The sequence below is a fragment of the Seriola lalandi genome, unplaced genomic scaffold, assembly GCF_002814215.2.
Source record: "Seriola lalandi dorsalis isolate HSWRI2012SDOR001 ecotype SW California unplaced genomic scaffold, Sedor1 jcf7180002054516, whole genome shotgun sequence".
NCBI classification, from domain to species: domain Eukaryota; kingdom Metazoa; phylum Chordata; class Actinopteri; order Carangiformes; family Carangidae; genus Seriola; species Seriola lalandi.
In genome coordinates this window covers 832241-857162 of record NW_019525069.1, presented here as the reverse complement: position 1 = coordinate 857162, position 24922 = coordinate 832241, and the positions used below count along the sequence as shown (strand labels likewise).

General features: G+C 40.8%; 2 protein-coding genes across 2 annotated transcripts in view; one reads left to right on the top strand and one right to left on the bottom strand.

Annotated features, from left to right (window-relative positions):
- The window catches only part of cpxm2 (carboxypeptidase X (M14 family), member 2), a 29750-nt gene extending 21462 nt beyond the window's left edge, over positions 1-8288 (top strand). Inside the window, exons 10-14 of the mRNA XM_023413356.2 lie at positions 1345-1524; positions 2473-2770; positions 3105-3244; positions 4057-4156; positions 6763-8288. Of these exons, the coding sequence (XP_023269124.1) occupies positions 1345-1524; positions 2473-2770; positions 3105-3244; positions 4057-4156; positions 6763-7019 (975 nt within the window). The 3' untranslated portion in view covers positions 7020-8288. The remainder of the gene's footprint in view (positions 1-1344; positions 1525-2472; positions 2771-3104; positions 3245-4056; positions 4157-6762) is intronic.
- Positions 8289-14882: 6594 nt separating this feature from the next.
- LOC111660194 (G protein-coupled receptor 26-like) lies at positions 14883-23315 on the bottom strand. Its single transcript, XM_023413370.2, has 3 exons — positions 22303-23315; positions 21317-21430; positions 14883-18866 (listed from the first exon to the last, which is right to left on the bottom strand). Exons 1-3 carry the CDS (start codon positions 22968-22970, stop codon positions 18638-18640), a joined length of 1011 nt encoding a protein of 336 aa, XP_023269138.1. The 5' UTR covers positions 22971-23315; the 3' UTR covers positions 14883-18637.
- Positions 23316-24922: the final 1607 nt, after the last annotated feature.

Here is a 24922-nt window from a genome sequence, read left to right as displayed (position 1 = left end):
CAAAAGCTAATGGTGCTAATTTCCATGTACAGTTACCATGCACAGTTAAAAGAGATAAGGCTATTCAAAACCATGAGGCCTGTAAAAGGGCAGATCAAATCATCACATTTTATCATGGCTGGTGCAATGATTATAGCCTTATTAAGCTATATTTCTGATATCTACATTGAATCAAATGACTATGTGTAATGTAAAAGGGTCACTAGTAGTGTCGCACCCTTTCAGAATAAATGCCTAACTCTATACCATGGCACAGTTTAGCAGCTTTTAGCCTCTTTTGGCTCATTGTTTGGTTCCCCAGCTGCACATAGCTTTAAATGTTGAGTTGGCTCTCACCAACCTTTCATATAAAACCACAGCCAGTTTTTTCTAGCAACCAAAATGGGGAGACAAAGTAAATAAGTGACTGGCTCAAACAAGCTAAAGAGAGATGAATATTGGATTTGATATGTATGTGACCAAAAACACATCTCCATTGAACTGATAGAGTTGATCTGGGCCTGCTGTGTGTGTGTGTGTGTGTGTGTGTGTGTGTGTGTGTGTGTGTGTGTGTGTGTGTGTGTGTGTGTGTGTGTGTGCGTGTGCGTGTATGTGTGCATAAGCAGTGTTCTGCTAGCATTCTGTTAGCATTAACAGCTGTTTACTTCAGTCTAGAAGAAACGTTGCCAGCAAACTAACGTAATTTCTGTCATCACCAAGAGCAGTCTCCAGCGGTGGAAAGCAATGCCCATGTTAACTCTTGCTGCCTCTATTTCTATCAATTTTTTTCTTCTTCTGAAGTTTGCATGCTAACCAGCTAGACCCTGGGCCGATAGTGAATCACTGTAGTCTCCGTTCCGCATGAGAGGATGAAGTAACACTGCTCTGAGGGTGTTTTCTAACCTTTTGTGTTATAAACACATCAATAGCTGAAGCTGTTGGCAAGCGACCATTATCACCACCACCTCCACCACCCACTCCCTGAAAGAAACCATGTTCGGCGGCAGAGAAAACTTAGGCTACATATAGCACCTTTAAGTTGTTTTTGGATGCCGGTGTTGACCTTCCTCCTCTCTACAGCATGCTCCTTGGTTGACCAGCTGCCTATGTGTGGACTGGTGGGTTTTGTGATCAGCAGGAAGACAGCAGTGTTATGACTTGTTCAAATGTAGCCCCTGGTTGAGCTGTGATGTGATGATGGAACCCCCTGTCCCCTCTGCTGCTGTCCATGATCTGATTACACTGCTGGGCATCTTAAAGGATGAATACAATGCTTCCCCACCAAGCCATCTGAACCATGCCACAACTATAATTTTCTCTGAATTTCCTTCATATTGTGTTTCTGTTGCTTTTCCTGTTACCCAGGGTTCAGAGCTCAGCGGCTGGTCTCTTGGTCGATGGAGCAACGATGGAATAGACATTCACCATAACTTCGCCGATCTCAACACCATACTGTGGGAAGCCGAGGCCAAGAAGTGGATCCCTCGCAAAATGTTCAACCACCATGTGCCCATCCCAGAGTGGTACCAGTCCAGAAATGCCTCTGTGAGTCTGACTGATTCAGTTAGATAAAATGTTGTATTATATTTTAAACTCATTTAATGTGTATATTTCAACATCCCTGCAATTAAAGGCAGGCAATTTTAAGACTATGGTTTACAGAAATGCCACACTGACCATTTGTGTTATAGGCCACTCCAAAGTCCTACTCACAGCTTTCATCGTTTACAATATGAAGTAACACCATCAAATTTTTATCTTCCTGCTGCATCTTTAATAAAATGTTTTCCGATTCATTTCTATACTAATTGTCACCTATAAGTCACAAATTATGATCACATCCTGCCCTTTCCAGTTAAAAAACAAATCTCACAGTGAAGACAGTCCGCCTCTTGAAAAGGGTAAAACAGCAATGTGGGCATATCAGCGCTGTCTATTTTGGGCGAAGCGGATGCATTTGCTATTTGTGACGAAGAGGCTGTGAGCTAAAATATAACCGGCGATCTATTAAAAGCTCATCCTCACGAGTGTTTGGATGTTGTGTTACTGTGAGCCATGAGTGAGTCACACATAGCCTCCAGAATAGCTGCAGCAGCTGCAGAGCTGGGATCCCCATCTGTGCTCAGGAAGCTGTGAAAACTGTCCTTGCTCGCCTCACCGACCGGCCCAACCGGTGCTTTAAGATAGCAGGGCTAGTTTAAATATATTCCCCAAACAACAGACACAATTTGATTAATTTCCTGATTGTGACATGCAAATACAAGCCACTGGAACCCACGTGACATTTGTTCACTTTTCAGAATAAATATTAGTAAAATTAGTTTACAGCATGGGAGTGTGTGAACAACCTTTTTGATGACTTTATCAGTCCCGCTTGAAAGCACATTGTGGTGAAATTGTTTTCAGCCTGAGGGAGTTCATTTAGCAATCACGGTACTCAGGTGATTGGATGAATTACATTATCCTCCCCTCTCCTGTGTCCCCCAACTGTAGGTTGCCGTGGAGACACGGGCTCTGATAGCATGGATGGAGAAGATGCCCTTTGTGCTGGGCGGTAACCTCCAGGGAGGGGAGCTGGTGGTGACCTTCCCGTACGACAAAACTCGCTCCCAGGGGGTGAGCAGGGAGCAGACCCCTACCCCGGATGACCACGTCTTCCGCTGGCTGGCCTTCTCCTACGCGTCCACCCACCGCCTGATGACTGATGCCAACCGACGGGTCTGCCACACAGAAGACTTTGCCAAGGAGGACGGCACCGTCAACGGAGCGTCCTGGCACACTGCGGCTGGCAGTTAGTGTCCATAGCAGTTTTCTCACTGAGCCTAACACTGTGTTATGCAGGATTTCTCTGCTCAGCTCTGAGCCTTTGAGCTGTAGCTTTGTTTAGCACCCACATCTGCATATTCAGTACTGAACCCCTTTGGCTGCCTCAGCGCCTCTAGGTTTTGGCTCAAAGTATCATGTAAGAATTCAAAGGCAAACAAACAAAGACAGGCAAAAGTGAGAGGGCTTTAGACCCCATTTCACTCATAATTATCGCCGCAAATTCTGGCTATTGACCTGACAAAATGTTGACCTAGGTTGATGCTGCCCTATACACAAATACGTTTGGTCTTTCTTGGCAGGTATGAATGATTTCAGCTACTTGCACACCAACTGCTTTGAGTTGTCGATGTATGTGGGTTGTGACAAATTCCCTCATGAGAGCGAACTGCCTGAGGAGTGGGAGAACAATCGCGAGTCTCTTCTCGTCTTCATGGAGCAGGTACAGAGGCAAAGTAGCCCCCGCAGCTCACACATACACACACACACACACACACACACACACATGCACACACACAAGGAAACCTGAGCACAATCAAACACGCCACACATACACATGCTTTTTATATTATAATTTTGGAGTTATTTCAGGGATATGGTTGTCCGCATTCATTTGTTTCTGTAATTCTTCTCTCCATATTGCTCACTTACAAGTCCCGTACTGATACCATACGAGCTGATCACATACTCTATACACAGTGAAGAATAGTTTAACTGTCAGACACCTAAATTGATGCCTCTCTGAAATTTGCAGAAAAGGCCAACAGGAAACCACTGGATCCTCTGAACGACACCGAGGCCAAAGCAAAAAAGAAATTCCAGATTTTATTAACTGATTTCATTAAATAACTGAGCAGTGCAAAGTATTATAAGATACTGAGGGTTGCAAAGGTCCCGTCCTCCAAATTCAGGCGAAACAAGGCTGCATTCTCAGCTGCACTTCGAGAAGAAATGCGACAAACTTGTCGGCCTGTTATGTTGTATTCTGTCTGGTGATGTGGGCTTCAGAGGAGCCAGCCCCCCTGCTGGGGCCAGCCTTTATTGAAATATTGATGCTGGATGAGGAGAAAAAATATTACAACATGTTAAAGTGTTCCGTTAAACTGAAGATCAAACACTGTGCGTCATACATTATACATCACATCATCATTATCCTGTAATATACATTGTATTAAATTATGCAGGAGATGTTGATGGGGTAAACTTAGGGCAGGATTCACACATGGCTGCGTGGGCCGTGCTTTTCATATGCAGGTGCATCGTGGGATCAAAGGTGTAGTGAGGGACCTGCAAGGTCGCGGAATAGCTAACGCCATCGTCTCAGTGGAGGGCATCGGCCACGATGTTCGCACAGGTAAGATATATCGCATTTCACCTGACTTTTATATATAATTTCAGCTATTGTTCATTTGAGCAAGCCACCATTACAAAACAAACACCTCAGAAATGTGTTCAGTTCCAGTTTGTCTGGATACGAGCAGCTGCCATTGTGTTTTTTGCAGCATGTGGATGTGTTTTCCCTTCATCCCTGAATTTTTATGTGAGTGAATAAGCTCAGATTTTGCAGTCAAAGCAGCAGCAGCTATACCTCAGGGTGCACTGACTCCACTGTCTCTACACCTCAGCTTATTCCTCAGGAATGAGTCACTCTTACAGTAAGTTAGTTTTCCGGTGTAAAGATGGAACAAAAAAAAAATACAAACAAAAGCAGCTGATGTATTTGAGTTGGAGTTTGACTCAATTCACAGTCATAGCCAGTGTTGTCGAGGCCCTCTGCTCTGAATTTGACTATCGATTTGTGCGTCCTCAAGGCAATCTCTGCTGATGCCTAAAAAATGCAGCCTTCAAAGCCAAAGTAGTTTTGTACTTAGAGCGTGAAATCGAATGTCCAAAAGGACATTAGCCATTATTATTCCTGGAACTAAGTATAAGTCACCGCTTCCTCTCAGAAACCCTGCTATTCTCAGTTGCAGTCGGGATAGATTTTTAGGCTATTTATTTAGAAAAGTGTACCTTTTCAGCTGCTTTGAATTTGCTTTGGAACCGTATAAGCTTTATAAACCGAAAGCAGTCATCCTTTCGTCAGGATGAATCGACCGTAGATCACTGAGAAGGCAGGACGGACAGACAGCCTGGGAGCTATTGATGCACATCAACGAAAGATGTTTTGCCAAACAAAGAATTCATTAGCTCATTAGCATTTTATAGTGATGCATATCAGGAAACAATTAGATTCCCTTCTGCCATCTCAATGTGAGTAATGTAAGCGCAGATGTCCATGTGTAACTGTTTGGATCGGCTGTAGATCAGCAGCAGAAACAGACCTGCTATCATGTATCATTTGTGTCTGTGACCGTTCAGACGTGTCAGGTGGGTGTTTGGATGACAGCGAGGAAGCGACACTGTCGTTTTTATGAGTGAGTCAACGGCTGAAAATACAGCACAAGAGCACTCGTGTTCCCAGGGTCACATAAAGGCAGCGTTCAGCACGGCGTGGCCAAGAAAATCCAGCATGACAAAGCAGAGCTATTTTTAAAAAATCTAAATAGGAATACAGAACACCTCCTTTCCAGAAGTAGAACACAAAGAACTCTCTAACTTTTATTTGAGGTTTCAGATTAAAGCTTTTGTGATGCTTGCTTCTTCTTTTTTTTGCCACTGCTTAGTAGGCTGTTCAAATTCAGCTTTCTAGGACAAGATTTGCATACTGCTGCTGTTGCACAAATAATGTGTAACTGTTATGCTTGTTGTGATTTAACTTAAATTTCATGTTAACATGGTCCTTTATACTGTAGGTAAAACCCTTGATGGTGCAGCATCTGTAGTAAAAAGTTTCAGAGAGAAAAGTGGGTATTGCTAAAGGTTGTGCCAACAGTAATTAGATCAGTCTTTGTTTTGTGTTTTTTTTATTGACCCTGAGAGCAGAAAAGATCAAACATGCTCACTGTACTTCTCTTATTACTCTGAAATTTGTCTTCTTTGGTCTATCAAGAGAAAGAATTAAGCTTGTTTCTTCTTTTTTTTCCACTTGAAGTCTCTATTAGAGGCTAAGAGTCCTGATGTCTCACCCTCTGCTGCTTTTGGACCCTCAATTTATGGAAGTGCTATGCTGAATTGCTGAAGTACCACTTTGATAATTTTTATGGGGAAAAAAAGTGAGTGGAAAAAAATGGGATGGACAGTGATTTGGTTTCATGTGATAAAAAAAAAAAAAAAGCTGATGAACATACATTATGATGAAGGAAAATGTTAGAAGTTGACAGAGTGAAAGGATGGCAAACATATCATCATCAAATACAGCGAGACTGTATTATATGTAGGGGTCACTGTGAAGTCATGAAACCCAAAAAGGTACAAGGCCTTATAGGGATTATTAAAAGTATATTATACTGGACCTTTCATGAACAAAGGAGCTAAATTTTTACAGTATTAATGAATTTTTCCCTCCATCAAACTGAATCAGACTAAATCCATAACAAATGTCACCAATGGTTAATATTTCTTATGGTAGAAGAAGCTGGCTTAGTTAGATAGGACACTGTAGAAACAAAATACTTTAAATTAGCCAACGTGAAGCTACATTTTACATACATCAACAGTGAGCTGAAACTTGGATTCGAAATAAAGCAATGTTAAGCTGCAATATGGTTATGGTTAGTGGGCTAAAACTTTGATAAAGGGTCACGTCATCAGATGAACCATCCACTTTATTTAACTTCAGTTTTTCCCACTGCTGTGTATCAACAACATTTTGTGCTGCTGAAGATGTATAATAGGCTACTGCCATTAAACTGACATATTGTGTAAAAGAAGTTTTACAAGTTTTACAAGTTTTACTTTCCTGCTTTTTGGAGTTCAGTGCGGCAAACTGGAAAGGTTTGTATGAGTATACGAAATATTTATTTGATGTTTGTGTGTGTGTGTGTGTGTGTGTGTGTGTGTGTGTGTGTGTGTTTTCAGCTGCTGATGGTGACTACTGGCGCTTGCTGAACCCCGGAGAGTACAGAGTGACAGCCAGGGCCGAGGGCTACAGCCTCAGCAGCAGGAAGTGCGAGGTGGGCTACGAGATCGGCGCCACCAGGTGCGACTTCATCATCGGCCGCACCAACCTGTCACGAATCAAAGAAATCATGGAAAAATTCAACAAGCAGCCCATCAGACTGCCCGTCAGGCAGCTCCAGGCTCGCAGGACCAGAGAAAGACGCACGGGAACATAATGACAGGATGAGGAAGCTGCAGGAAAAATTGAAAACAAACATCTGCTCTGATCTGACTGGGGTGAACTCCAGGCCTGGGTTTGGACCTTTGTCAGATTCCTCCACAGGACTGTCAGAGGAATTAGTGTTTGGAGATTGAAAATGTGGATTAATTTAAACGGGATGCTTTATTTGTTTTTTTGTTTAGTTTGGTTTCATCCCCAGGCATAAGCTCTCTCTGCGGCGACTGTTGTCATCTCAGCTTTCCTTGATATCCACCGTAAATGTAAAAGTATTTCTTTCTATCAAGGGCTATGTTTGTTCAACCCCTTTTTTTTCAGTCTATAATACATCTACCATCACTCCTTGTGACACAAGTATAAATACTGAAATGGCAGATAAGAGAATATAATCAATTCAGAACTTATTTTTTTAAATAAAAGAAAATTGATATACAAACTATAGATAAGGAATATGTCTTAGCATCTAATTTTAGCCACTCTGAGAAATGGCCATGACTGTCATTATGTACATACTTATTAACTTATATAACACATGTAAACCATTACAAAAGCTTTATTACCTGCACTTGTACAATTTTTGGTCCATTAAGAAACTTGTGGACACGGTGGCTTTTTGTGTGTCACTGATTAATTTTTTTTATAAACTTTGCATTTGGCAAATCATTAAAGAATTAAAGACTATTAAAGACTATGTTTGCACAAACTGAACTTATTAAGCTGCTCATGTGGTAGAGTGTGGATTTTACTCATGGAAAACACCTTGAAAGTGTCTGCATAAGGGTGTGTAATGTCCAATCAATTACACGATTTGAATTTCCAAGTAATTTAGTTTCCTGGAAAGAACCATGTAATATTAGTACTAATTATAGAGAAAGCAGTATTCAGTTGGTACACATTTACTGAATCTGTTCCAATTAATGGGGCAACCTAGTGCACAGGGCATCAGCTGGATATGTGAAAATGTGAATCACATAAATGTTGGAAATGTTAACGTTCATTTACAGGCAAGCATGCATGACGATATACTTCATCATATTCATATATAATCATTTAGCATTTTTTTTTGGGAAATGACACACATATAAAATCAATCTGTACCAAAGTATTTTAGAGGACTTCACATCGGAAATGATAAAGAAAGTCAAAATGTTTGCAGTAATGAGTGATTTACCGAGATGATAATATCAAAATGATCTCTGATTTTACATTCGCTCCTGTTTTGATTGAACCTCCCTAATGGAAAATAAACACCATTACATTCCCATAACTTAATTGTAATCACTGTGGTTAATTTTAAGCATCATCTCATTTGATTTCTGCAGCAGTGTGATCATATCGCAGGAGTGTCGGGGTGGAAAGGCTCTAATTATCAGAGCTCTGCTGGGGCTTCCACAGATCACTAGCTTATTCTGACAACAACACCGACCCTCCTTCTCTCTGGCCAGCATGCAATTAGAGGAAGACCTTAACCTCTTTTCTCTTCCTCCAAAGGTTATTGAATGGAGACTCACACACCTGTCATCATCTCAGAGCATTGGAGAGCATAAGACATATCAGAGGTTCTTAGTATTACCATGCTTCCTGCAGCTCTATACCGGAGTCAGTGACTTTGATTTGAAACAGAAAGAATCTGTACAGCATGTAAGGGGAATTTTACATATTGAAGGGGTCATCGGGGTGGTTTTTCAAGTTTTAATCTTTTAAATGCAAAATGAAAATAAACCGTTATTTTTGGTATTAAAGTTACTGTGTCAATGTATGGAGATGGTACAATAGGCAACCTCACTGTTTGCATGCCTTACATAAAAAACTTGAATCTATTTCAGTCCTGTATAAACTGACAAACTACCAAGCTAGCAAGGAAGGAAGAAGAATAAGAGAACAGCTGGATGTTTGTAAAATGAAACAAGGTTAGTGAAATGTCTACCATATTTCTTGGCAATCCATCCAAATGTCAACCTGCTGGTGGCGCTACAGGAAAAGTCAGGAGATGATCAAAGTCGGTAGGATTCTGGGACTGGGCACGATGAATATCTGTGCAAAATTTCATGGCAATCTGTCCAATAGCTGATGAGATAACTTGATGAGAACTTGTAAGACAAACTTCTTCCCATATGGACAGCAGACGATCCCTTTGAGTGATAGTGGGTGTGGATCAGGGTGGGATGGGGGGAAGGTGGTTGCACGGTGTGCAGGGTGTGCAGTGTAGCCGCTGCGGCCTGCAGCTGTGATACTGTGCAGATGTGTGGGAAGACACAGGCACCAGCTGACCTTGCCAGCAGTTGAAAGGCCAACGCTTCTCAGAAGTCTGTCCAGCCTTTGAAGTGTTAGAGTGCCGCCCTGGATATCACAGGAGTGAGTCGCCATGCAGGATTGGTAAACCAGCTCTTAACCTCTCTTCCCTCCGCTACTCCAGAGCCCCGGAGACAGATTAGACTCTCTGTGGGCTCAATGCACATCAAAGATGACAACCAGATCAGCAAGGAGGAGGATCATGGCTAGAAAAATTTGTTAAAGATAAGTTAAGATGCATTATTTACTTCGATCCCATATGTGCAGAAGACATAAATATTTAAGTGTGGTTTGATGTACTTGTTTTGATTAAACCTCAGGGAAATTCCACTTTCATGCAACGTGGCTTAACTGGGCTTATTTTCATACTTTTGACCATACATGAATACCAATGATGATGCCAGATGGAAATGTTAAGGGATCAACTGAGTCAGCAGGATTCATCCTCTGGGCACAATGAATGCACAAATTCATGGCGAAAAGTCAGGGTGATCACTTAAGTCATTAAAAGTCATCCACCAGGGAACATTAATGTCTCTATATAATTTAACTGCAACCTATTCAATGAATGTTGAGATGTTGTTCAGCCTGGACCAGGCTAGAGAGTTGAGCTTACCACTGCCAGAGCCAAACTGCTAACGTGGCTTCAAATAAGAGCCAGGCTGTAATAAAGCAGAATAATCCTTTAATGTGTGTGAACCGAGTTAAAAAGTCAAACTGTAAGTAAGACTGTAAATAAGTTTTTGAAACAAGTTGAATACATTGTTAACAGATGAAATATTAACAACACATTGACCCCATTTGCAAATACGAGTCTTTTTCTTAAGATCAATATTTACTTGCCGTGTGAATCTCTCTGGTGTTTAATGAAACACATTATCAATCGTTAACCAAACTCAAACCGTCAGGGCACAGATCAGTAGTGTGTGTGTGTGTGTGTGTGTGTGTGTGTGTGTAGTAGGAGTGAGTAAAGCTTTGGTGTTGTGTGGGAGGCTGCCAGGAGTAAAAGGAGAGAGGGGACTGCCCAGTGAAAAAGCCACAGTGCAGATGATAGCCTACAGGTTTCGTTAACGAGCAAACTAACTCCACACACACCAGCAGCAGAGCACACAGGACAGACGTACACTCAAATACAGCTGGTACGCGCAGCAGCTCTAGGTTTAGGAAAATGGGATAATGGGAGGTTTTTTGGATATTTAGTCAAAGAAAAATTGTGACAATGCCTGTTATTGATTATTTACAATAATTACATTTGTACAATACATAGCAACTAAACATAGAAACACATAAACGATAGATAGAAGATAAAATACATTCATTGCCAAACATCCAAATGTATTCAAGGTCTTGCGCACTCACACAGGTGTTTGCACTCACAGCTGATTAACCATCTGCTCAGGTTGAAGCTGGGTGGAGCTATGCTGGGAACTACATGAGATGGGCGGTTTTGTGCTACATAGGAGTGATTAGCAGCGATTAGAAGCGAAATTCTTTTTGCGACATGTAACCCCCATAAACTGAACAGAAAAATCACAGGCGACTCAATTGTTTCTCTCTGAAGTTTAGATCTTTGTTTTATTTTTTTCATACTCATCATCTGGTTCAAAGTAGTGGATCTGTGTTAAATGTAGATCTAACTGATGAAAAAAACATGAACAACTATATTCAGTTGTGCTTTATTTTACAAGTGCATTATTTCCAAATGAGTTCTTGAAAGTTTCCTGCGAAGAACAGTTCAGTTTGGTCATAAATTTAACAGTTTAATTAAGTGGTAGATTTATGTTGCAGTTCTACCAAAAGTCCAAGAGGTGGCGCATAGCACGTTCATGGAGAGTTGACGTCAGGAGAGGGGAAGGGAGGGGGGAGGGGGCGGAGTCTAGTACATGCGCAGTCTTATCAACGTTAATTAAAAGTTATGTCTCTTAATTACAATGTTGAGGTTATCCAGCAGAGAGTTGCCTTGTTCCGAGAACTGTTTAGTTACCAGAGGATCCAAGAGGACCACGTTCATGTGTCTTTTATGACTGTTCTCTGGTGAGTGTGAGTCACTTTTTCAGTGCTAGCTTAAAAGCGATGTTAGCCTCATTCTAAATTTATGATGGAAAAAAAACCAAGGTGTTGTGGTTGATAAAAAAAACTCTGCGCTGTAGAGTTTGAGATGTGTTGTTTTTGTGTTGTGACATATTGCTTGCATAAACTGTCTTGTGAAATGTATTTTCTAGTCAGTCATGTTCTATTTTGTGAACATTTGAGTGAGCCATAAGCTTAAAAAAGGTTAAAAGAAAACCATGAGATATTTAAGCAGCCTCTTACCTACGACCAAATCACGCGCCAACACAAATAGTTCCACAACTGGACTGGTACTGGACACTTTCCTGACATGCACACTAGGTTGTTACCTCAGGTGTGCGCTGAGGTATCCAGGTTTTTTTTCCTTCCCTTCTTCCTTTCTGACAGTTACATAATTTATGTTAATCTTTGCAAAGTTACAATCTAAGATAGATAATGACTGTTAATGTAATGCTAATTAACTGCCAATAAAACACCTGTAAAGCAGTGATACATGTAGTTAAAAGTCCCAGTGCTGTTGTACTCTATATCAGCACTGATTTGGTCAGAAGTAGCTGTTGTAAAATGGTATTCATCTGCATACGATAAAAAAAGAATTTGACATTAACTGAAGTTAAAATGTATGGTATGCAGGTTGTTTTTTTTTTTTTTTATGGTCGATTTCTGAACGAGGATGACTGCAGGAGTTTCAACAAGCGGGACCCCCGACCACCACTGCGGCTCCACATAAAGAAGTCCAGGAGCAACTCCATGGATTTGGATGCACTAGCTTCTCCACTGGGATACCAGGTAAGATCTAACATAATAGAAACATAGGGTGCCCTAACTGAACTAAAAAGAAAAAGACTCATAGTCGACTTACTACAAAAACTGAAAATTTCTCTTGAGGAAGGATACAACTATACAACTGAAGAGGAAATAAATAAGGAATAAAAAAAAGGGTTATACATTGAACTCAGTAATTTGAATACCGGGTTAAAAAGTGTAGTCATTTTGTTTTTCATATTAATGTGTCAAACAGAGCTCTGAACAGAGGGATGTTTTGAGTTAATTTGTTTTATTTTAAAGGCCTTGCTTTTTTATTAAGCCCATATTCACGTGAGTGCTGTTTTTTAATTCTGTGAGTATAAACAAATGCTATTGCACAGAGCAGTGGTTGTGTTTTACTTATCATCCTCCTCATAGAGCCTAAGTATTAGATATTGGTGTATTACTATTTTATTGGCATCTAACCCAGCTCCTCATAACTACTGGTTACAGTCATTTGAGAGTTTTTTTTTTTTTTTCTCAAAAGACACTGATGGCTGATGCTCTTGTCAAGCAACAATCGGCACCAACTGTTCCCGGCTAAGAAACCACATTTAGCGGCAGAGAAAACTGACAAATAGCCCCTTTACCAAGCTCTCACAGACCTTTTCTTAACAGCATGGTTGTTCAAAGAAAAAAAAGGAGAAAGCACAAGTGCAACTAATAATGTTGATGATGAATTATTCATTAATAATGGCCCTGTTCCATTTAGGTGTCCCAGTAAGTGAAAACCAGTGAGCCAGCATGCGCAATATCAAAGCCCTGGAACTGAACATCTTACTGAAATACAGTCTTCATTAAGGTATTGAATTACAGTGGTACTGTGTGACACTATGTGAAAAAGGTCTGAATCTGTGCCTGAAATCGTTTGCTGTCCACAATTTTATGTGAGTGCATTTTGAGCATGTAAATGTATTCACTATATAGTGTCTATGAAATGTACACGACTTTAAAGTTAGAAAGGGAGCGATTTCAGATAGATCCCACGTTCACAATATACAGGACGGATGGTAGAAATGGGAAAGATTGCGATATTTGCAACTAGGGAGCATCCATTTCATGTCAGAGACAGTTAGTTGATAAAGGTGCAAGTTGCAGGGAGGGAGATGTTCATCAAGCAGCGTCTGTACACTTCACACAGTCCTGAGAAGTGGTCTGATCAGCCAAAATATGTGAAAACACCTTTGTGGGTGGGGTGTGGATGTGTGCAGGAGCCTGATCTGCCCTAAACTGCACAAAACTAACAAGTACAACTTTCCCCTGATTTTCATTAAAATGTGATACTTTAGTTTTTCTTGGGAAAAACATATAAATCAGTATTGACACTGAGCAGCAGCCACGCCTATGACATAACAGCCCAGCAACAATATGCGTCACATTTTCTAGAACACAGTCAAACAGAAAGCGTATGGTGAAATATGGGAGAGAAACAAGAGTACAAGTGGGGTAATAAGCACCACATGCTCTTTTTTTATTGACATATGAAGGAGATAGTCATGCTGGAATCTCCAGGAGAGTTTTCACAAATTCGCCTATATGTCATTCAGATGTGGAGGTGAAGTTTGTTGGGTTTATGGAGTTTGGTTGAAACACAAAGCAGCATTCATAAACAAGAGGACTGGTTTGTGTCAGGAGAAGGGGCCCTTGGCTGGGATCATTTGGATATTTAAGTCAACAAACCCAACATTCCTTCTTTGCTATCACTTTTCATATGCTTTATTTTTCGTTATGAGGCTTTCCAAATACCTGTCAAACGAGATGTTATTGCCCTTTTTTTTACACATTTAAAAAGAAAATTAATCTTCACTGCACCCACTGCACTAAATCACTTGGAAGCATTAGTGTAGCTTAACAATTCATTCAACAAAAGATCATGGGCTTCATGACAAATAACATTCTGAGCTCCTTTTTTAACCTCTTGATTTCTGGTTCAAAGGGTTATAAAGAGAAAAACGACAAACATTCCCGTGTTTTACAGAGCGAGGTGTCCACTTTTCACTTTTGAGTTGTGATTTATTTCTCACTCACGGGGGTCAGTTGACTGAACGAGTTGAGGCCAACCATGATTAAGCTATGTGTTATGGTCAGTGCCACCCACCTGAAGATAATCACTGGCTCCTGGGGTGCAGATAAGTGTACACAGTCTCAAGTCATTTACAGCTGAGGCCGTCTCAGTTAGCCGCTGATGTTGTTTCATTACCACCTGCACTGTGGTGTGAACTGAAAAATCGCTTCCCTCTGGCTCAAACTGATTGCAGGTGGAGACAGTCCGAATTGCTGCGGATACAAAAGCTGGAAGTTATATCAGATGTGTCAAACTCTCCTTTTTTTCCCCTTGTGCCCCACAATGATTTGTTTGAAAAAAAAAAAAAAGCTTTAAGGACAAGATTATGACTGATGTTGTAATTTGGGTACCAAAGTAAAACAGTGATTTTGTAAGCATTCATTTAGAACATATTCAATGTTTTTTAGCTTAATGGAAGATGTGCTAAATTTGTTGAATACTAAAAAAACATTTATTTTGCTAAAATTACACATTTTCCTGGTTTAACTGCAGAAGACTTTGGACCCAATCCAAAACAGACCTTTGCAAAACCTTCCAGAACCCATCATGGATAACTTCATTTTGTAAAAAGAGACTGTAAAAAGAGCACACTTTTTCTTTTTTCAAAACAGTACCAGACCATTTTGGTAAAGTCTACAGTTTACTTTAATCATTATGGTCAAAATATTAAACAGTCATCTTCCTCATTTTCTCCATCAATTACAATTACAATCACCATCAACAGCAGATATTCTCATCTTATCAACAGCAGTCGTAACTGTCAGCATCATCACCCCCATCATCTGTCAGCATCATCACCACCGTCATCTTCACTTTGTCAGCTTAGCCATCTTTAGCAGCAGCATTTGAGCCAAGGTTTAATAAATTAGGAGGTACATAACAAAACACTTCCGGCTGTCAAGTCAGTCACCATAACAAAATGAGGTATATTACACTCACTTCACTGTCAACTATCAACAACAGTTAAAACTTAATTTGCATTTGAAGCAGCACATTCTGTAACACTCAAAACAAGTACAGTGTCGTCATAAATTACATGTACGTATATTAAAAAGACACAAAAATACTTTTCACTTTGTCATTTATCTAAACCTGTCAACATGTATCATTTCATGTTTAGCTTGTTTTTTCACCAATAACCATAGTCATTGTTTATGAGAAAAATAACTACTCTACATCAGTGCAAAAAACATCAGCAAGAAATTACCATGGAAAGCTGAATTAGGGTACAGAAATACAGTGGCAGATTCTAGGTAATGTTAATGTATGGAAGTGAATAAGGCAATGATTTATTCTGTCTGAATTGTTCAAGATATCCAAATGTTAACGTGAATGGAAAAAACTAAACCACCTTATTTTACAGAATTTAAGGCATCAGATGTCTCGGAGTGCCATACAGTACTACACAATGCATCATGTATCCAAAACAACCATTTCTCCTCTGTTTTTATCATAAATCCTTAAACTGGTGGACACAAAATAAAAGCAAACATCTATATGTATTAATTGTTAATTACATTTTTTTTTTTAAATTTATCATCTCTTATGTGCAGCTACTAACATTTGGCTCACTGGGTGTCACTGATAATTGTGGCACTGTGTGTTCTAACTGTACATACCACATCTCACTTATAGCTCCCCTCCCCCACACACATATGCAGTCTGAATGCACTATGTCCAAATCTCCTGAAAATCCCAATGGAAGAACATAAACTGAAAATCAGATGTATGTAAAATAAATGTTCATGAGAAATATTATTCTGTATTCTCTGTCTACCGAGCGGAGCTCAATCTAAAGCCATCTGGTACAGGGCTTCCTGTCCTCTGATACAGGAAAAATAGAACATAACAGGTAGTGGATCAGATGATACCTTGTCAATCAAGAGGGCTCGTGACCTGTCTTTGAGAATTGCCTGAAAATAACTATACAGTACAAGCAATATGACTAAATTAATATACAGTATGTATCTAGTCAATGTGCATGTAAAAGTGTGGTACTGCCATCGTTTTATAGCTATCCATCCCATTTAAAAGGGCCTATGCTGATTATTGGTTGCCATGTATCCTTCCTAAAAATACTGAAATGTCATCATTTTGATTTCCATGGATACATCTAACAATAAAGCTGAAGATCTAATTATGCAAAAGGCAAAGCTTCTCTGCCAGTAAAACAATTTGAATGGGAAAAGATTCTGCCCCTTGTAGTTCATTGAATTGACTCATTTGACCTATATACCATATACATAGACTGAACTGATATTTATTCCCTGATTTGTGTGTAATTAAACTGATAGAGCTTAAAATACACGTGCCACATTACACTACCCAGCATCAATTCAAACAGGTTCAGATTCCTTGTTTTAAATATGCAATGCTGCCCGATTGTTTAAGTCATTTTTGAGCATAAATGCCCAAAACTTCAGTGGTTCCAGCTTCTTAAATTTTATTATGTCATGTTTTTCTTTTATGATAATAAACAGAATATTTTTTGACATTTTATGGACCAAACCAATAACTGATAAATCATTGATAATGTTGCAGTGCTAAAAAAATAATTCTGGCAAGAACTAATTTCTTTTTGTTTTTTATTCTGGTAAATAATTGTATAGTGAAGAGAGGTTATTTGTATGTTGAAGGCTCGCAGGTTACAGGTCTGTTCTTCATAGAATGAATCATTTCAGCTCTTACACCCAGTGCCAAAGACCAAACACTTTGAATGTATAGTCTGTATTTTGTAAATGCTTCTGGAAATATGAGTGTCACAGGATGATTTTCAAATATTATCTATTGCTTTTTCAGTTTAAGACCTTTACTGTTTTTATGTAAAATCACACCTCTTGAGGTAGAAACTATTTGATCAGAGGTGACAGTTAATATTACGAAATCTAGTCCTTACAATAGTACCCTAAATATTGTGTTTCGGTCATAAGGAGGGAATCTACAATAACTAGTTATCTTAGCTAAACTTCCACTTTCATAGTGATCATACCAGCCTGTAGCTAATAGCAAGCTAATTTGCTAGCCTGCTAACCTTTCAAGAATACAGAACTGTTATGATCAAACTGATGGAAAATACCATCAATATTTTTAAGTGAGCCACTATACAACATAGTTTAGACATGTTGTTCGGTTACGGGCTCAGACACAAGAAATTAATCTCAATTAGGAGCATGATGATTGCCTTCACTGAGCCTGACTAACATACTAACTAGTGCTAGCTACTGTTCAATAACTGCAAACTGATTTTATTGTGAAAAAATCAGAGTTGTCCAAACAAATAGGAGGTGCTGCCTTCATGATGCTGTCACAAATATCACAAAGGAAAATAAAGACATGTACATTTCCCTTTGTTGTCCTTCTTTCCCAAGTGTGTGAGACAGCATGAAGCAGTCTCTGTGGGTTACTCCTCTCTGTGAATAACAACCCGGGCAAGTACAGTCGGTCACGCTCCACTTGCCTAAACAACCTTAGGGGCATATGTCAGTCATGTCAGAGAAGGCAGCCGGTTTTGAAGGCCCATTTTTCCCATTAAAACTCTGCTTGGCCGGGTCAGTAAGTCCTTCCAAATGGGCGCTGACAGCACAAACAATGGTAATGTGTTAATACACAAGAAACACATTATCTCGCTTTTTTTCCTTCCATTGGCCCTCACACTACAAATGCAATGTATTACAAAATAAAAGTAGTCCAAGAATTTACTTAACTGGGAGTGTTTTTTTCCCAATCAATTCTGAAAAAACCTGAGGCGGACTGTGCAACGGCACTGTCTGCTGTTCTGTATGTTTTCATCTTTTCTACAATTAGGGGATAAAATATATAATAAATTTTGGTTAGGCTAGTATTCAGTGCTACATACAGCGTGAATGTATCAACTGGTCACTTGCAAACACTTTGCACAGACTAAAACAGACATACAGCCTTTCTCATCTTTTTTAAAGATATTATGAATATATGCTACAGTAATGTTGAAACAAACATATACTGCAAAATCAATATATCTTATGTCAGGCTGAAAGCTACTCTAGTTAAAGTAATGAGGCTATGAACTGGCCGTTCTTCTTGGGTTAGCACATCTGTCTCTCCAGGTGGATGTGAAATCTGCCATTGTTTAATGTCCTCGCAGCAAGTTCACTGCACTGATCTGCTGTTCTGGGAACTCAGTATGCAAGCACAGTGGTATTCCTGTGCAGGGATTTGCCCTTGTCTGTCATGACTCCTCTTTTTTTCTTTTTCTTTTTTTGGCATGTCAGACCAAATTCAAGCAGACGTGGACAGGAACAACCAATATTTGTCCTCTTCTTAATCTACGATAAATCAGCTTCACGTTTCCCTGACAGTTGCCAGGTCAACCCTCAGACCATATCCCATCAGTCCACTCTCTGTCACTCCACCGTTGGTATGCTGTTGCCTTGGTTCTCGTGCCCGCGCCCGGACGTGTTCAAGGAGCTGCGCTTCAGCAGCCTGTTGATGATGTCAGTGCATGTCTTCTTGTACTGGTGCCGAAGAAGGGAGTACACGAAGGGGTCGCAGGCCGCCTTGCTATAAGCTAAGCACTTGGAGACAATTCCCCAGTGAGGATTGATAGGCACCGCTGGAAATAACTCCACGATCCTGCAGGCAAGCATAAAGAGAGGGGGGGGTGAGAGGAGAGGCAACTCAACACACTGGAAAAGACATGCATGCCCTAAGCTTATTATGCAGAAATAAAAAATACATTTGCAAGACATTGTTACCCTTAACATCACCATTTTTTTTGGCTGGGAGCAGGGTGCTTCTTTACTCCTGTGTGATTATGTAAAGAACCAGCATTTATTTCTGAAGAGAGTCACCTTAGAAATATTTTGTCTTAAGTTATTGTTTGCAATTGCCCTCATGATAAAATATAGGCAGCTGGCAAGTGAACCTCCATGAAGAGCTTCCCCCTCTTTCTTTCATGTGTGTGGATTTATAGTGTGAGGCTACTTTTCACCTCATTTCTCATTTGCAGCCAGCAGCATTTCATGTCAGAAAAGGCAAAGGCAGAGCCCCCGGAAGAATAAAACAGACCTGTCTAAGCAGTAATGAGTGTCTGGAAACAGGCCAATTAACTGTGGTTGTGATTTAATATAGCATTAGACTGAAGGCTAAGAAGAAAAACCTTAAATGACAGAGGACGGTGAGTTCTTCCAGCAAATCTGAGGGGAGAAAAACCCTCTTGTGTACTTAAAGTTTCGTATATTTGATATGAGGGTCACCTAATGAGCTGTACAGTCTCGCCTGTTGTCTGCATCTCGAAGTTGCTAATCTCACTCTTGCTCATAAACAAATTGGTGCTTCCACTCTAATTTTTGTCAAGTGTTGAAATATTTTACCGTATGTAGTGTCATAAAAGGTGTAAAAAAATTTTTTAAAAATCGCTGATCCTCTACTCTTGCACTCTGTATGATTACTCCGTCCACAATCGAGCTCTGTCAGCGCATTAACACCGGCCCAACATGGGCCAGTAGCCATCACTGGCATTTGCCCACACACTCCACAGCACTGGAGTGAACAGGAGGTTAAGTCAGCTGCCACATCGCACAGCAGGGTTTTTACTATACACATGATGACCCTGACAACAAATGAGCACTGGAGAGGCAGCGGAGGAGCTTTTAGCGTAATATATTCAGATTGTAATTAGTAAACTGCCATTTGCAGAATGAGAGCATGCACAGTGCTGCTGTGGTCATTCATTACTGACAGTTTGCTAATAACACAACAAATTGTAGCTGCTCATTGTCCAAGTGACTGAAAAACTCAGTGACAACCTGTTTTGATTTAAAAGTCTAAATTAAAGTCTTAATTAAAGATGTTAATGAGCAATATTTAGAAGATGATATATCTCCCACCAGACAATCATTTAATTTTTATCTTCTGTCTTAAGCGAGCCACTGCGCAACACAGCTGTACATCTTCCTAGTAGAAATACATGTTACATAAGATGTAGGGTACTGATATATGATGTCTTAAAGGGCCAGTACTTTACAGTATGGTCTTTTTACTTAATATGCAAGAAATCAATATACTTAACTGTATTACACTAACAGAAATGGACACTTGTGACGTCGGATATCAATCAAACTGTGACTTTACAAGGCCAGACCCAATTAAACTTAAAAATAGAGACAGGAAGATTTTTTTCTAGAATAGTTATTTTCTGTTTTCAGTGGTGGTCCTGGGGCTGTTTCACTGCCATTCACAATTAGCTTCACTTTTTTTTATTTCCAGCTGTGAGCCGCTCCTTTAAATTTACATGTTTTGAGTATATTTTAATTTGTCACTCTTCCAGTATGGGAATGGGGCACAGATATATTTTCTGACCTTTACTTAGTAATTTACTCATCTATTAGTACCCAGCCCTACCCAGGAGATAATTTTGGTTTTCTGTGTCCAGGCTTTGAGATAAGCCGAACTTTCTCTGAGATCAATGCACTGACTGGGGTGCTCACAACATAAAAAAAAAAGACATTTAAAATCTTCCATAAACTGTCCCGGTTATTCTGGATGATAAATCAGGAGCCATTTCTTTGCTAGAAAGTCACAAAACTGACAAAACAAGGTGAGAAAAATTAGGAGTTTAGACAAAAAATGTGATGATTTGATATTCTCATCTCCTATGTATAATTATTTTAACCTGTACAAATAAAACTCTCATATCCACTTGCACATCACACACTTATGACTCACTCACTACAGGCCTCATTTGACATCCTGTTTTTATCCAGTGATTGATGCAAGTGGATTCTACCTAACTAACTGAGATGCACCCATCGAACTTGAGGAGAAAAGTGCTAATGCAGCAGCAACAGCAGAGCAGAGGCATATTACTTATCACAAGGTCAGCCAATCTCATCTTCCAACTCTTGCTGGTGTGGAGAGGAAGCAGAGACAAGGCAGAGGGGAGGAAGTGGGGGCAGTCGACAGGAGAGGAGGGAGATTTGGGGGATACCAGCAAAACAAAAGGGCTGTGTATACGCCGCAGTATGTGTGCCAGCACGGTTTCCCTCTCCTCCTCCCTCCCTCTCTCTCTCTCCAAGACTCACCTTGTGATCACATAGGGAGCGAAGCAGAGCATGAAGGTGCCAATGAAGGTGCTGATCTTCCTCGTCGCTCTCTGTCGTCGCCTCTTCTGCTCCTCCAGGCAACGCTGGCGAACACTGGGAACACAGTGTTTATAATCAGCGGGACACACTCAGGGAAGACCTGAAAGTGTCTTTAGAAATCTCATAAAGGACAGCGAGGAGTGGGTGTAGGCTACTGCTGTCCATTTGTGCTGTGCAGGGGTTTATTAGAGAAGCAGCCAGCAGAGGCTGAGCTGAGGCAAAAATAACTGATTTCTCCCAAAGACACTTTGTAATACAAAGTGAGAAATCCCTTTTATCCACAATTATACATATACAATACTTTCCATGTGTGCATGTGTGACTTTAGGCGTGAACCTGAATGCACCACGGCTGTGATGTCATGATGACACACTGCTTATAGTAATAGTTTATGAAAATGAGGTCATCAGCGTGAGCAAAGACAGCCAGGAGTTAGAACATCAGTATGCACCTAATAGAAAGTAGCTCACAGTAGTAACACACAAACACACACACACACATTGGGTTTTTTAGCCATACTGTAAGGAGGCAGAGTAAAGGAATCACTGTATGAAATTTCAGTATAATCAGATTTTGCATCCCCCTCTGAATACTGAGGGCACAACTCAAATGTCAGTGCAAAGCATCATTAACTGTACTGTTTTGTCCTGACACAGATACAGAACTGTGTCATTTCAGGTTTTAAAATCAACATGAAGAGAAATGATGGCACCAGTGACAGGACATTTCCCCTCTTTTTTAATCAGAGGATTTGAACAGTTTGTTCTTTTTCTTCTTTTAACTGAAGAATCTTGAAACTGCCTTATTATAGGCTTTTCCAATATGGATCTACATTACAGAAAGCTCTGGGATCAGTGATAAGAAGTGCTTTGTGAAGGTGTAATAAAAAAAAGCCGAACAAACAGGAATAAGTTAAAGGAGCTCACCTGGGGTGTATATCCACCAGCAGCACCAAAGTTTGCATTGTAATAACATCGATCCTCTTACAGTGAAACCTTGCCACTTTAAGCACTTTGAGGTATGTGACACATAACACTATAAAAGACAGGAGAAAGGTGAAGGAGTGGAAAAATACGGTGAAGATAACAAACTGGGTCCGACTGCTCGCCCTGGGGTTGGACAGGGTGCAGGACGCGTAAAGCCGGTGATATCCCACCCAGGAGAGGCAGGTGGCCACCGTGGAGAAGGACATGGAGTGCGCCCACGTGTACCCGAGCACAAAAGCCGCGTCTTTATGGCGCATTTTGGAGTGATACCTCAGGGGGAACACCACCGCGATCCACCTGTCGATGCTCAGAGCTGCCATGCTCAGCATCGAGTTGGTGGACAGGAAGGTCTCCAGGAATCCCACGATTTGGCAGAATCCGTCTCCCCCCGGCTGAGCCTTACTGACAAGTCCCACCAAAGTGAGCGGCATGTTGGACACGGTCAGCAACAAGTTGCAGAAGGTGAGATTGAGGTTGAACAGACCGGGCACCTGCTTGCGGATCTCCGGGTTGTACAGAAAGCAGATCAGCACCAGGACGTTGGACAGCAACGACACTATAATAATCACAACCACCAACACAGAGAGAATTACCTCCGCAGTGTCCATCCTGTGGGCCCCCGAAACTCACTTATCCGCACTTTTTGTGCACATATCCATTCTTGTTTCGCCGCTGCAAAATGGCATTAATCACCCATAACCGTGTCCATGCATCCCCAGATCTCTCCACCGGTGGAGATCCCCGTTTTCTCTCCACTACATTATCTCTGTGCGCGAGCCAGCAAAGATGATCAGGAGGATTCCAGCATGACAAGAAGTATGTGTGGGGATTCGTAAGGTCGATTTCCCCTCTTTTTTTTCCCACACTAAACTACGGGAAACAAGCTCTCGTGCCAAAGCTGCTCTATTCTGGCACTGCGTCTTGCGGTGGCGTTTTGTCGTCCTGTGATGCGCTCTTGAGGCATCACCCCTCCGCACACACTGCACAGTGTGTGGGCTACTTGATCTCTCCCCCGTCTTCTCTGAGAAACAGTCAAAGACAAAGGACATTAATAAGGGTGAAGTGGGGGATTCTTAGTAGAAATGGGAAATGGCATAGATTTCCCCCTCAGAGAGTTTCCTTCCTTTCACCTAATCCAAACTTACCTTTGATGGAAATTTGTGGAGCAGATTTAACAGTAAATGGCACTTCTGTAAAATGTGTAAAATGATTTCGTTTGTACACTTCCTGGACTATTTTCTTTTTAAATAAATAATTTATTGTGAATTTCCTACAGCATTAAATGATGTCATCCTTGTCTGATGTATTCAAAGTGCTTTTTTTTTTTCTTTCCAAGGGAAGGGAGACGTGGCCAAGAAGACAGCAGTGTCATGGCAATAAATTCATGACAGGTAAAGAAAACTGTCACACACTGCACAACAGAGCATAGACAACATCTTATGAACAAGCACATATTTTAATTCTCAAAATTCATCACAGCATATGTCTTTTTTTTTTTCACTCTGGCCCATTTAATAAAACCTTTTTTTTTTCTTTTTTTTAACCAAAATGTCTGATAAAAGACAAATGAATTCATGTTAAGCTGGTCAAGTTTGGTTTCATTGCATTGAACCATCATTGCATTCCAGCAGCATCTCATCCTCCTCATGCTTTTCTCAAATATCTTCACTAATTAAGTCTGCTTCATCAGATTGATAAGGAGCAACATCTTCCGTTCCTCTGGAAGCCGGATGACGCCCCCGCACTCTGCTGCTGCCCCTCTGGACTTGGAGTGTGGAGAATTTTTCCTCTGAAGCGTGGGACTCATTGGAGTGTGCTGCGGCACGTGAGCCACTGAAAGCGCTGGAGCAGGGTGAGGTGGTGGTGTGGTTGCAATAAGGGAAGGGTGGGGTGGTGGTGGTGGGGGGGGGGTGTGAGAATGCGTGGGTAGAAAGAGTTATTGTTGCTGCAACACACATTCACATGGTGTTTGACTGTGGAGATGTGATACAATGCAGGCCGCTGTGTTCGCCTCACTTTCTCCAGCGTGGCAAAAGGTGAGATGGAACAGGATAAAAATAAATAAATAAATAAAAAAAGGTGGAGGGAAAACCTTGGATGTGATGCTCATTAAAATGCCATCCTGTAATGGTGTCTGAGAAGTACATGGGATGGATGTTTGCTCCTGATGCAAAAAGAAAGTGGCTGCAAGGGAAGGACTAGACAACTCTGCCAGCTGCCGGGTGACATTCTGAAATGCAGCCCCATCTTGGTCCTGAGTAAGACTTTCGCTATGATGGAGGCATTTCCATCATTATTCTCTCCCATGTCATAGGAGCAATCAGTCTTTGGAGAGATGGCACAATCAAGCGCTGTCATGCAAGCGCCTCTGTAGCTCTCTCCTGTCAGTTCAGAGGGCCTTATCAGCACAGAGCCACCAGTTGATCTCAAACACAAGTTCAGCTTTTCTTTTTTGCCGGAATCGCTTTAATTATTCTTTTCATAATTAAATGCCAGCAACACGGACAATAGTGCTTGTGAAAAAAACAGTCATTCTAAAAACATAGCTTAGAGGGGATTG